This window comes from Rhinatrema bivittatum, chromosome 15 (assembly GCF_901001135.1).
Source record: "Rhinatrema bivittatum chromosome 15, aRhiBiv1.1, whole genome shotgun sequence".
In the NCBI taxonomy this organism is placed as follows: domain Eukaryota; kingdom Metazoa; phylum Chordata; class Amphibia; order Gymnophiona; family Rhinatrematidae; genus Rhinatrema; species Rhinatrema bivittatum.
Genome location: NC_042629.1, coordinates 75,481,403 through 75,494,042, shown reverse-complemented (window position 1 = coordinate 75,494,042; position 12,640 = coordinate 75,481,403). Strand labels below are relative to the sequence as shown.

At 45.0% G+C, this 12,640-nt stretch overlaps 1 protein-coding gene across 6 annotated transcripts in view; it reads left to right on the top strand.

Annotated features, from left to right (window-relative positions):
• The window catches only part of PUSL1 (pseudouridine synthase like 1), a 90,663-nt gene that overhangs the window by 54,271 nt on the left and 23,752 nt on the right, over positions 1–12,640 (top strand). For all 6 annotated transcript variants that reach the window (XM_029578400.1, XM_029578401.1, XM_029578395.1 and 3 more), the window contains one exon: positions 5,254–5,311. In XM_029578400.1, the coding sequence (XP_029434260.1) occupies positions 5,261–5,311 (51 nt within the window). In that variant the 5' untranslated portion in view covers positions 5,254–5,260. The remainder of the gene's footprint in view (positions 1–5,253; positions 5,312–12,640) is intronic.

The window sequence follows — 12,640 nt, the reverse complement described above, 5'->3', positions numbered from 1 at the left end:
TGAATTTTTGGACCTTAAATTGTCTAAGTTGATCCTTAAATTGTATAACTGTAGACTGAAGTTCCTTTAAGTATAGCATCTTTCCTATAGCGCAGTCCCCTTACAACAGAAGTACCGTTGTAAGAGGACTGCAGCGATGTTTTTATTTCAAAGGATGTGTGACTACAGAGCTATGGATTAAATTTTCCCCCGATGCAGGATTTATGAAACACGGCACCCTGTCAGGGATCAACAACAAGTACATTTTAAGATATCTCCCTTTTTTTAATGAGATCTAACGTTTTGGGTGACATTCATTTTGTCTCAGATTTGGAATTGCTGGTCATTGGATTTTAATTGCAAAATTAAAAAATTATGAAAAGAAAATGAAAAGCTATAAATAGTACTAATGGTTTAAAATATTAACATGGACCCTTAAGAATGTTTCAGCCTACAATTTACCGTATTAAATTCATAGCAGTCCTACATATATATTTATATACTGAGTATTTTTCTCATTTGAAATTGGGTTTGAAACTAATGACTTGGAGTACTGTATTTCTTTGGTCTTATGATACTGAGCCATCTAAAACAATCACAAGCATGATAATATCGTTACAAAGCTTTGGCGCAACAGAGCGAGTGGATAATGCAAACATCACAAGAAAGGGAGTGATAACCTGGAGGCTATAAGGCCCCTGTTGAATGTGTCCTGGAGTGTGCAAGGAGCTCGGTGAGGGGACAGAGGGAGGGGTCAGTGACCAGGAGCGGCTCAGACAGGGGATTTATGGCATTTATGGGCTTCCAGTGCTAACGTCTGGGATGCTGAATGCCATAGATGATTGAATTCTGGCAGGGGCACGTTTACATTGCCTTCATGCTGTGGCTAGCAGAGTACTTGTTAAAAGGAAACCAGCTAAGTTGTTGGATGGAGATGCCACAGCTATCAGGCGAACGCCTTTTGTCGATGCAAGTCTTTGGGACTTGTAAGATCCCTTTATAAAAAGAAGTTCTGTGGTTACATTCTCACTTTTTGAAAGTCCGTACAATCACAGTTTGAGCAGGGCCAGGTTAGGTGACGTGCGAGAAGTCCTACAGCGAGATGTGGCAGTGTCGGGGCTCTGCGCTGTATCAGCAGGGCTGGACTGTGCATTAGTATTTGGTATAAATCAGCTATGAGAGCTTTATTCTAAATAATGTATGTCATGAGAAAGATTAGCGTGCAAGAGTGCAATTTCCCACAATGAAATTTGATATGTGACACGTTGATGCTGCGTCTTGTTCTGTCCTAACTAAAGTCTGAATGCTTGTCATCTTTGAGGCATTACCTTTCTTCCACTTTTTTAAACAAATGTATTTTCTGTTATGTTTTAGAAGCACAAACGGTTTACAAAATGCAGATACAGGTTTACATTGAAAGAAGAGGTCGGGCTAAATCAGCCAGAATTAGAACACCAGCGGTCTGTGCCCAGCAGTGAATCTGTCAGTGTTAGGAGAGAAAGGAAACAAACATAATTCAGTCACCCAAACTTCTTAAAATGTGAGGGATCTAATCATAGAATGATACAATGGTTTTCCTCGTGACAATTTTAGGTTTATTATGGGAAACATCACTAAAGGGGCATATCTATCCTCTGATACGCCAGGAAATGACCTAATATCCATGCATTCAATGCTTGGTAGGAGGATGTGTAGGTGACAAGGGGATGTAAAATGTTTTCATATTTACATTGGCGGAAAGCAAAAGGACCCTGACTGTCGGCTGTTTGTTTATATTCAGTGGGATATCTTCTGCAGGGATGCTGCCTTGAGAACTTGCATTGGGTCTCGGTATTAATGCAGTTGCATGTGGAAAGATCTGGTGATTAGTCCAATACTAAGACTTCCCCAGAGGATAGAAACATTATGGAGCAGATATTTTCAGCTGAATGTTTGAGTGATTGCCTTTGCTTTCTGTGTACTTTATCTTATTTCACTCTGCATTTGCACTTATTTGGCTTAGTGCTGCAGTAGTGGTTTGCATTTGTGAAAGGATTTTTACAGGGGGTCTATGGGTCCTGGAACTGGTATAGCTGGGGAGGTAGCAGACCCAAGAGAGAGACCCTTGTGTTGTTCATGGGGAGGACAAGTTTCGCATTGCTAACCACATTCAGAGGTGGTGTCTGGGGTCATTCTTTGTTCATAGAAAAAGCAGATACAGATGGCCAATTTCAAAGTGAAAGAATGTGCACACTTTTGTTTGGAAAATTAGTGAAACATCCACAGGGAAAAAGCACTGGCAGAGCTTGTCCCAAAATGCAGAATCTTAAAACTGCGCCCATCATGACATCTAGTGCAGGGGTTCTCGGCAAAGGCTGGGTTTCAGGAGAGCCACAGTGAATACTTTTTCTGTATATGCTCTTAAGAACTAGTTTGGTTACTCTGAAAATCAGCCCTGTTTTTGGCCCGTGAGGACTGGACTGGTCAAAGGGCAACACTGAAAATATCTCTGGCCCTCAGCATAAATGGAAAAGCTGAGAAGCAGTGCTTGGTGACTCCCTGATGAGAGCTGGATGGGAAAGGAATAAAGAGAATGGTCAGGTATGCTCAGTATGGGAAGAAGTAAGGAGAGAGGCCTAGCGGCTGGTCCTGGATGGGAAGAAGGAAGATACAACAATGTCCCCCGGATTCTCCTTTCTGCTTGAGAACCCGCAGTCGTGTCCAGGTTCAGGGTTCCATTTCTGCTTCAGGATCTCCAGAGGTGTCCAGGCACTGATTCCCATTTTGGACTGACAACTGCTGATGATGTTGCTTTCAGAAAACCTTCATCAAAGCTCCGGGAAACATTTGTTTTGTACAGGCCAGTGACACCGGTCTTCTGAGGACTCTGATCTGTTTTATTTGAATATGCAAAAGAACCAGATGAGGTCAAGTGCATTGAACTTTGCTAATTGCTGTTTACTAGTTGCAAGAACAGATTTAGGGGGAGAAATCCAGGCCTTTCTCTGTTCTGCAAACCCCTTAATAACAAAAGCTTAAGAACATAAGAAATTGCCATGCTGGGTCCATCAAGCCCAGCATCCTGTTTCAATAGTGGCAAATCCAGGCCATAAGAACCTGGCAAGTACCCAAATACCAAGAAGATCCCATGCTGCTGATGCAATTAATAGCAGTGGCTATTCCCTAAGTCAACTTGATTAATAGCAGCTAATGGACTTCTCCCCCAAGAACTTATCCAAACCTTTTTTGAACCCAGCTATACTAACTGCACTAACCACATCCTCTGGCAACAAATTCCAGAGCTTAATTGTGCATTGAGTGAAAAAGAATTTTCTCCGATAAGTCTTAAATGTGCTACTTGCTAACTTCATGGAATGCCCCCTAGTCCTTCTATTATTCGAAAGTGTAAATAACTGATTCACATCTACTCGTTCAAGACCTCTAATGATCTTAAAGACCTCTATCATATCCCCCCTCAGCCGTCTCTTCTCCAAGATGAACAGCCCTAACCTCTTCAGCCTTTCCTCATAGGGGAGCTGTTCCATCCCCTTTATCATTTTGGTAGCCCTTCTCTGTACCTTCTCCATCGCAATTATATCTTTTTTGAGATGCGGCGACCAGAATTGTACATAGTATTCAAGGTGCAGTCTCACCATGGAGCGATACAGAGGCATTATGACATTTTCCGTTTTATTAACCATTCCCTTCCTAATAATTCCTAACATTCTGTTTGCTTTTTTGACTGCTGCAGCACACTGAGCCGACGATTTTAAAGTATTATCCACTATGATGCCTAGATCTTTTTCCTGGGTGGTAGCACCTAATATGGAACCTAACATCGTGTAACTACAGCATGGGTTATTTTTCCCTATATGCAACACCTTGCACTTGTCCACATTAAATTTCATCTGCCATTTGGATGCCCAATCTTCCAGTCTCGCAAGGTCCTCCTGTAATGTATCACAGTCTGTTTGTGATTTAACTACTCTGAATAATTTTGTATCATCTGCAAATTTAATAACCTCACTCGTCATATTCCTTTCCAGATCATTTATATATGTATTGAAAAGCACAGGTCCAAGTACAGATCCCTGAGGCACTCCACTGTTTACCCTTTTCCACTGAGAAAATTGACCATTTAATCCTACTCTCTGTTTCCTGTCTTTCAACCAGCTTGCAATCCACAAAAGGACGTCCCCTCCTATCCCATGACTTTTTAGTTTTCCTAGAAGCCTCTCATGAGGGACTTTGTCAGACGCCTTCTGAAAATCCAAATACACTACTGGTTCACCTTTATCCACATGTTTATTAACCCCTTCAAAAAAAATGAAGCAGATTTGTTAGGCAAGACTTCCCTTGGGTAAATCCGTGTTGACTGTGTTCCATTAAACCATGTCTTTCTATATGCTCTACGATTTTGATCTTATTTATTTATTTATTTATTTATTTATTTATTTATTTAAAGTCTCTTTTATACCGATATCCGTTCACACATCGCATCGGTTTACAATTAAACAGTAACAGTTGGGCAGAGCCCTTACATATAACATAGAAATACAAGTTAACTTTTGGGCAGTTTCCACTATTTTTCCCGGCACTGAAGTCAGGCTCACTGGCCTATAGTTACCCGGATCACCCCTGGAGCCTTTTTTAAATATTGGGGTTACATTGGCCACCCTCCAGTCTTCAGGTACAATGGATGATTTTAATGATAGGTTACAAATTTTAACTAATAGATCATAAATTTCATTTTTGAGTTCCTTCAGTAGCCTAGGATACATACCATCCGGTCCAGGGGATTTGCTACTCTTGGACAAAGCCTAAAGTCTCCCCTCATCGCCAGGCCAGGTAAATCTTAGAAAATGTTGATATTAAAGTCCTGCTAAAGCCAGGGCTCATTATAATAACAAGTTGCTGGCTCCTAGCCCAGCGCTGACGACGAAGGAGCGAGTATAATGTAGGAACATGCTGGATTAAATATGTTGTTCTCTTTGTGATTTTCATAGTACATTCTGCTCAGAGAGCCTCTAGACTAGAATTGACCGGCTTTGATTCTGCAACCTATCACCAGTGAGCAGTCTAATTTAAATTAAAATCTCCCAGTTTGCTTATGTCAGTTATCTTGTTTGTGGTTTTCGAGTGCCAGCCCATAGAAATCAGGCTGCTGTTTCATGTCTTCCTCTGATAATTGTCTGATAATGTCTAGCGTTGGAGCCTTCTGCTGCATCTGCTTAATGCCATGGCCCGCTCTTCAGTAAAACTGGATTGTCAGTGTTTTCCTCTCTTGGTTTACAGTGGTGTAATGGAGACGCCCGCGGGCCATTCGTGTCTTGGGGTTCAGAATTACTTAGAGGTAAGTGTAAACGCAGGAGCCCAGCACACACACGGCTTCCAGTGTCTTCTCTTTTTCCTAACCGCCCACTTGTTTGAACTGTCAGGGGCATCATTCGTACCTGAAATGTTTGCTGCTACTTATGATGTGTCATCCTTTCATTTCTCTGGTGGAAAAACATTGGGAAGTCGTAGAGGCAATTAAATAATTGGTTAAAATGTGATAGGATGAGCATCGTTGCGATTGGGATGATGTTTTTGTTAATCAAAGAGGCATAAATATATTCACCTTCCTTCCTTCCCTCTCTCCTCCTAATTTTGTGCAGTTTGGCAGTGCAGGGGATGATCAGATCAAACCAGCCGCCTGACTGAATCCTCAGGGATGATGTAAAATGCCTTTTCCCGGGTCACGTTCTTACTCCTCGAGTCAGAGAGCCTCGGTGAGGCCAGTCCGTGTGTTCACTGAATGATACTGATGATGGGAACGTCCTGCCCCTTGCCCTCACGGATGTATTTTGTAATTGACTGGCTTCCCTGGGCCAGGGTCCCTAGGGGGCGGCCTCAGTTTCTGTGCGTACAGTGGAATCCTGTACCTGTGAGAGAGGAATTCAGTCCTCCGAAGCTGTGCTGCCGAACCATGCCCCTCTCTAGCAGCATGGATGACCATTAGTGCTAAGAAAATCCACTAGGGATGTATAAACTGGAAGGGAAAACAGTTGTGTATAACAGAGGATTTATCCGGGATCTTGTTTTATGTCTGTGCTAGTTAGAAGCGAACCTTGAGATGGGCTCGCTAGCGGGATTCCAGCCTTGTCTCTTTCTGCATTGTCCCTTGCTCAGTGCATTTCTCTTGATTCTAATTTCTTTACAAATGTTATGCACAATGCATCACTGCTGTCTGTGGTGATTTCCGTCCTGTGTATAACATAGAGTAATAACAAAAACTTTAAAAAAAAATGCTTCCACTTCTCCATACGAGTGGCCAGAAGATGTAGACTGAAATGAAAGCAAAGACAGCAGGCATTTTCTATGAATTGTCTTCTTCATTGCCTAGAAGCAGCTCACTTGGGCAGAGAGTAGCAGCTATTAAGAGAGCCCCAGGGACCATCTGTAAGAATCATGTAGACAGTCAATGAGAATGCTTCCTCAGTCCCAGCAGATTTAGGAAACCCTCCCTCCTGCTTCAGGGGTTTGGCAGAACTAATGCATCAGATGAATTGGTAGAGAGTGGTGAGGGGGAGCCAGAAGCACCGTGCGGATAACAGAATGACTGATGCACAGCCCCAGACTGGGGTGTGGCGTCTTCCTGCCATCCAGCTATCCTCATAAATTAGGCTGCCTGTCTTCCATCCGCAGCAAACGATTCCTGCCATGACGTGTCCTCCCTGCTTGCGATTAAGAGGCATCTTGTGCTGTCTTCTTGCACTCTGGAAACATCCCCGCCACAAGGAATTTTAGATATTAGCCGAGCGATTTGTTTAACCAGAAATAAAACAGAGAAATCCAGTAAATAGGCTGTTAAGGCTAGCAAGCAGATTTATAAACTTGGGCTGACTGCGGCTGGCAGCTGCTGTTCAGTCCTGGGGGGTTTTGTAGGCAGTCCTCCAATTACAGTAATGTTGGTTTCCCTTCGGTTTTCTTTCCGGCAGGATTTATTCTCTGGCCTTTTTTTCCGGATTGTCGACAATCAGAGGGATTGTGAAGGAGATGGGCTGTGCGGCCTCCTGACGAGCTGGCCATCTTTCCAAGGCTTGTCTCTCACAGCAGTGGATCAGCCCACTGTCGGTGTCCTGAGTTTTGCAAGCTCCCTGCTTTGTTTTCTGTTTTATTAAAGCTGGCTGATGACATGGAGTTAGCCGAGCCACGTACATGGCCTTCTCCCTGGCTTAGATAAGAAGGACTCCGCTTTCTTCCAGTGAAACCCAAGATAGGTTACAGAGGAAATGTGCTAAAATATGCATGCAGCTGACACCAAGGACCCATCCCAGATTACTCCCCGGTGACTTCGCTCAGTTGGACCGGCCTGCTGGGGAAGCAGAATAATATGGTACAAGGCCAGATTTAAGATTATGACCCCCATGGGTGGGGAGACCCAGTATTTGGGCTCATTTCCAGGGTCAGATTTAAGAGAACAGCGCCCATAGGCAGAGAACTTAAGGTAAGGGTTTCCCTCCTTTCTCTCCCCCTGAAAAGCAGAGAGCAGACTCCCACTTTTTGGACTCCTTCAGAATTTGGCACCAAGGTGTGTGCCTGTGTTACCTGTGCTTAAATCTGACCCTGGTACCTCCAGAATTTGGCACCAAGGCGTGTGCCTGTGTTACCTGTGCTTAAATCTGACCCTGGTACCTCCAGAATTTGGCAGTTGTAGCACACAATTTTGTTGCTACGTCTAAATCTGGCCCTGATAATGGTACTGTGTATCCCACAGACATTGCTGTGCAGTATGACACAAGAAATGTTTAACAAATAAAATCTGTTGTGAATAACATTTAGACTGTGAAATAAATCCAGAAAAGTGAGGAGATTGACAGCTGACTGAAAGGTATGACTTCATGAGTCCTTGCCACCTTCTTTAACAGCTTGATATAAGTGTGGGAGGACGTATGGTATCCATCACCCTTTAGCTGGCAGCTTTCTTCCTCTGCACAGCCTGTTGCCTGGGCTTGCAGTTACAGTGCGTGCCCCAATCCTGAAAAGTGGCATTACAAAACATTCTGCCTCTCTTACAAGAAAGTCAGTCTGCGCAGTTTGTACAACAGGACCACAGAATGAAGCTGAGCGCTTCTAAATGATTGCTAAGCATGTAAATTGTGCGTGTGCGTGCAAACCCTTGCAATCACAAGCATGGTGCATGTCAGAAAGCATGCGTGCCTGTGTGCGCACGTATAGGGCAGGAAAAAACTCAGAACTACCAGCCCCAGAATCCCTTGTCGTCGGAGTTAAACAGCCATGGGTAACCAGAAATTGCCCCGTACCAGTGGTGTCACCTGGCCAAGGGCAAAACCTCAGTTTGCAGGTTAGCATTGCCATTGCAGTGTTGTTTGCAGGAGTAAGCGGAGAACGTTTTAAAAACTGTTAAATAAGCAGAATTTGTTGCCGTCCTCCTGTGGTGTTGAAGTTTTGATCTATCACAGATGTGTGACTGGATGATGTTTGAAAGTATGCAGTGCTTTCATGTGGTGGTCGGATTGAAGCGAGGCACTGCAGGGCTGGACAGCGTTTATTAGGACCACATGGGGGGCCATTCTGCAGAATTCCAGTGGAAAACCTCTGGAGCCGGAAGATCGGGGCTGTTTTGCCATTGGGTGCATAGTGCTAGGGGGGGCACAGTAACACTGGCGTGTAGTGAAACGCCAAAGGGTAGCAGGAAACTTTCAACCTCTCCCCAAACCGGAGGCAGCGCCCCTTGTGTCAGTGATTAGTCAGCGTTTGGAAGATTCTAGGGGAAGCAGAGCTGGGAGTCGTTCCACAAAACCCACACAAATGTAATCTGTGGAGTAAATCTCTCTCCCACAACTACTTTTGTGTGTGTAAGGAGCTGGTCGCTTCACAGGGAAAGAGGCAGCACGCAGCTACCTCAGGCGTGAAGGAGCAGCTCAGTACTTCCAAAATAATGTTACTGCTTTTCACTGATGGCTGCCTCAAGTAATTAAAGATGGGTTTTTGCTGGATTTGAGTGGGAAAGTAAAAATAGCATAGCAAGAGTTTTTTTTACAGGAAGTGACTCCATTTCTCTGTTCTACGTAACAGCCCCACATCTGGGAGGACTGAGGATTATTAGTGGATGGTGAGACTCTTCTGCCCGGGTGGGAAGGACTGTAGTGGATGGTGAGACTGTCCAATAGAGGTGATGAAGATTTTAGTGGGCAGTAAGGTTTTCCTGCAGGGATGGTAAAGGATTGAAGTGGATGGTGAGACTCTCCTGCATGGATGGTGAAGCAGACGGTGAGGATTAGAACATAAGAAATTGCCACGCTGGGTCAGACCAAGGGTCCATCAAGCCCAGCATCCTGTGTCCAGCAGTGGCCAATCCAGGTCACAGGTACCTGGCAGGATCCCAAGGGGTAGAGAGATTGCAAGCTGCTTATCCCAAGAATAAGCAGTGGATTTCTGCAACTCTTCCTTACTAGCAGTTCCCTGTACATACCTGGATCAGTCCAGACTCCTAGGTTTCTGCATCCCTGCCAGCAGATGGAGACAGAGAAAGCCAACATGCATTTAGCCAAGGGAAGTCTTGCCTCACAAATTTGTTACATATTTTGAGGGCGTAAATAAACCTGTGGCTAAAGATGAGCCGGTTGATGCAGTGTATCAGGATTTCCAGAAAGCATTTGATGAAGTCCCTCATGAGAGGCTTCTTAGGAAATTAGAAAATCATGGGATAAGTGGCAGTGTCCTATTCCCTTTTTCACCTGGAATTTGTATCCATAAAGATTCAACATTGCATTTTGTTTCCTGCAGAATTTGTATTCTGTTTGACTCAATTGTCTTTAACATAAAGTGCCAGCCCTCCACCAATTCGATCCATCCTATCATTTTGATATAATTTGTACCCTGGTATCACAATGTCCCATTAGTTATCCTCCCTCCGCCAGCTCTCTGAGTCACCAATTCTATCTCCCTCTTCATCCAGGGCTATGCACTCTAACTCATCCATCTTATTTTTTAGACTTCTAGCATTGGCACACAGACATTTCAAAGTGTGTTTCTTGTTTGTATTAACAGCCTGCTCATCAGCGAACAGGGTAATTTGGAATCTTTCTGCTCTTTACTTAGACACTTGGTCTGTTTTAGCATTTATTTCAACCTCTCTACTGGGATGTCCTATTTTCCCTGTTCTCTTAGTTTCCTTCAAAGATACCTCCCTCCGAACCTTACGCTTCTGAGCGATTATCGTCTTTCTCCCATCATCTAATTTAAAAGCTGCGCTATCTCCTTTTTAAAGGTTAGCGCCAGCAGTCTGGTTCCACTCTGGTTACGATGGAGCCCATCCTTTCGGAAGAGACTCCCCTTTCCCCAAAATGAAGTCCAGTTCCTAACAAGTCTAAACCCCTCATCCTTGCATCATCATTGCATCCACTCCGGAGCTCTGCCTGCCTCTGGTGACCTGCGCGTGGAACAGGGAGCATTTCAGAGAAGGCCACCCTGGAGGTTCTGGATTTCAGCTTCCTACCTAAGAGCCTAAATTTGGCTTCCAGAACCTCCCTTCTGCACTTTCCTATGTAATTGGTACCCACATGTACCAAGACAGCCGGCTCCTCCCAGCACTGTCTAAAATCCTGTCTATGTGATGCATGAGGTCCTCTACTTTTGCACCAGGCAGGCAAGTTACCAAGCGATGCTGACATCCACCAGCCACCCAGCTATCAACTTTCCTAATTCCTGAATCACCAACTATATCAGCTGTCCTAACCCTTCCCTCCTGAGAGCTACCCTTGATGCAGAAGGATACTACCTCTTCCTGAGTGCAGGTCCTAGCTACAGGATTGCTTCCTGCCTCATCAAGCTGATGCTCTCCTTCCAGGAGTACAGGGCCTACCAGGAGGTGGGACTTCTCTGCTGTGTCCCTGACGGTCTCCTCTCTATACCTCTCTGTCTCCCTTAGCTGCTCCAGGACTGCCACTCCAGCCTCCACAGAGCGGACTCATTCTCTGAGGCCTGGAGCTCTTTGCACTTAGCGTACACACATGACCTCTCGCCGGCTGGGAGGTAATCATACATGTACTGGTAGCACTCAGCACAAAAGACCAGAAAGCCTCCCTCTCGCTGCTGGACTACTTCCTGCATCATAATTCTGTTGATTTGTTATCAATTTAAAATTTCTAAGGGAGCAGGGATGTAAAGCTAACCTAAAGTACTTTTAGTCTATGGATTTATTTTATGTATGTCTGGCAATGACCTTCAATACACTACAATTAATCTACCAGTATCTTCCTAGTCACCCAATTTATTGACTCTTGTTTTGAATTAGATTCCTTATGTATAAAATCTGCAACAACTTATTCCTACCAGACACAATTACCATGTAAATTCAAAACATATAAAAACAGATAAGGTCTAGCAAGGTAAATGGATAAAGTATAGTCAGGAAATTTGAGGTGTGCACGCCATTAGTCGCAAGCTTCTTGTTGTCTGTTGCTGGAAGGGGTGCGAGGCCTCTGGAAGCTGGGGCTATGGAGTTTGAAGCCTGTATCACTCCCTGTGATCTCTGGAGTCCTCTCCTGGGGACTGCTGGGTAGAATATGCAGATGAGCCTTCCGGTCCTCTTCTGCTGGAAGGGGTGTGAGGCCTCCAGAAGCTGGGGCTGTGGAGTTTGAAGCCTGTATCACTCGCTGTGATCTCTGGAGTCCTCTCCTGAGGGCTGCTGGGTAGAATATGCAGAGGAGCCTTCCGGTCCTCTTCTGGTGCAAGGGGTGCAGGGGCCACTGGAAGCTGGGGCTATGGAGTTTGAAGCCTGGATCGCTCGCTGTAATCTCTGGGGGCTGCTGGGTAGAATATGCAGATGAGCCTTCTGGTTCTCTTATGGTGCAAGGGGTGCGGGGGCCACTGGAAGCTGGGGCTATGGAATGTGAAGCCTGGATCGCTCGCTGTAATCTCTGGAGTCCTCTCCTGGGGACTGCTGGGTAGAATATGCAGATGAGCCTTCTGGTCCTCTTCTGGTGCAAGGGGTGCGGGGGCCTCTGGAAGCTGGGGCTATGGAATTTGAAGCCTGTATCACTCCCTGTGATCTCTGGAGTCATCTCTGGGGGCTGCTGGGTAGAATATGCAGATGAGCCTTCTGGTCCTCTTCTGGTGCAAGGGGTGCAAGGCCTCCGGAAGCTGGGGCTGTGGAGTTTGAAGCCTATATCACTCCTTGTGATCTCTGGAGTCCTCTCCTGAGGGCTGCTGGGTAGAATATGCAGATAGGCCTTCCAGTCCTCTTCTGGTGCTAGGTGATGAGGCTCTCTTGCAGGGGTGGTGAGGACTGAAGCACATGGTGAGGCTTTCACAATACAACCACAGCTGCCTCAGTGTCAAGGAGTGGCAACACACATTGGCTTCATGACAGCATCTTTGTTGTTTCTTAAATTTGTTTCTCATTTGCTGGTCTTAATTTTAGCTCTGTTTTCTATATTATGTCCTTATATATGTTAATGTTTAAATCCTGTACGCGGCATGTTCTGCGTCTTCGCCCTGGTTTCTTGTCAGGTTATTTCAGCATTTGGGGGATGAAAGTTCTCAGAACCACCAACATTGGTTGCATTTTTGGGGGAGGTACAGCAGATCCTGGCTCTGTGAGCCTTCATTTCCAATGACCTGGGAAATGTCCAGCCTATTTTACATCCCCTCCCAACTCAGCTAAGCCTAATCA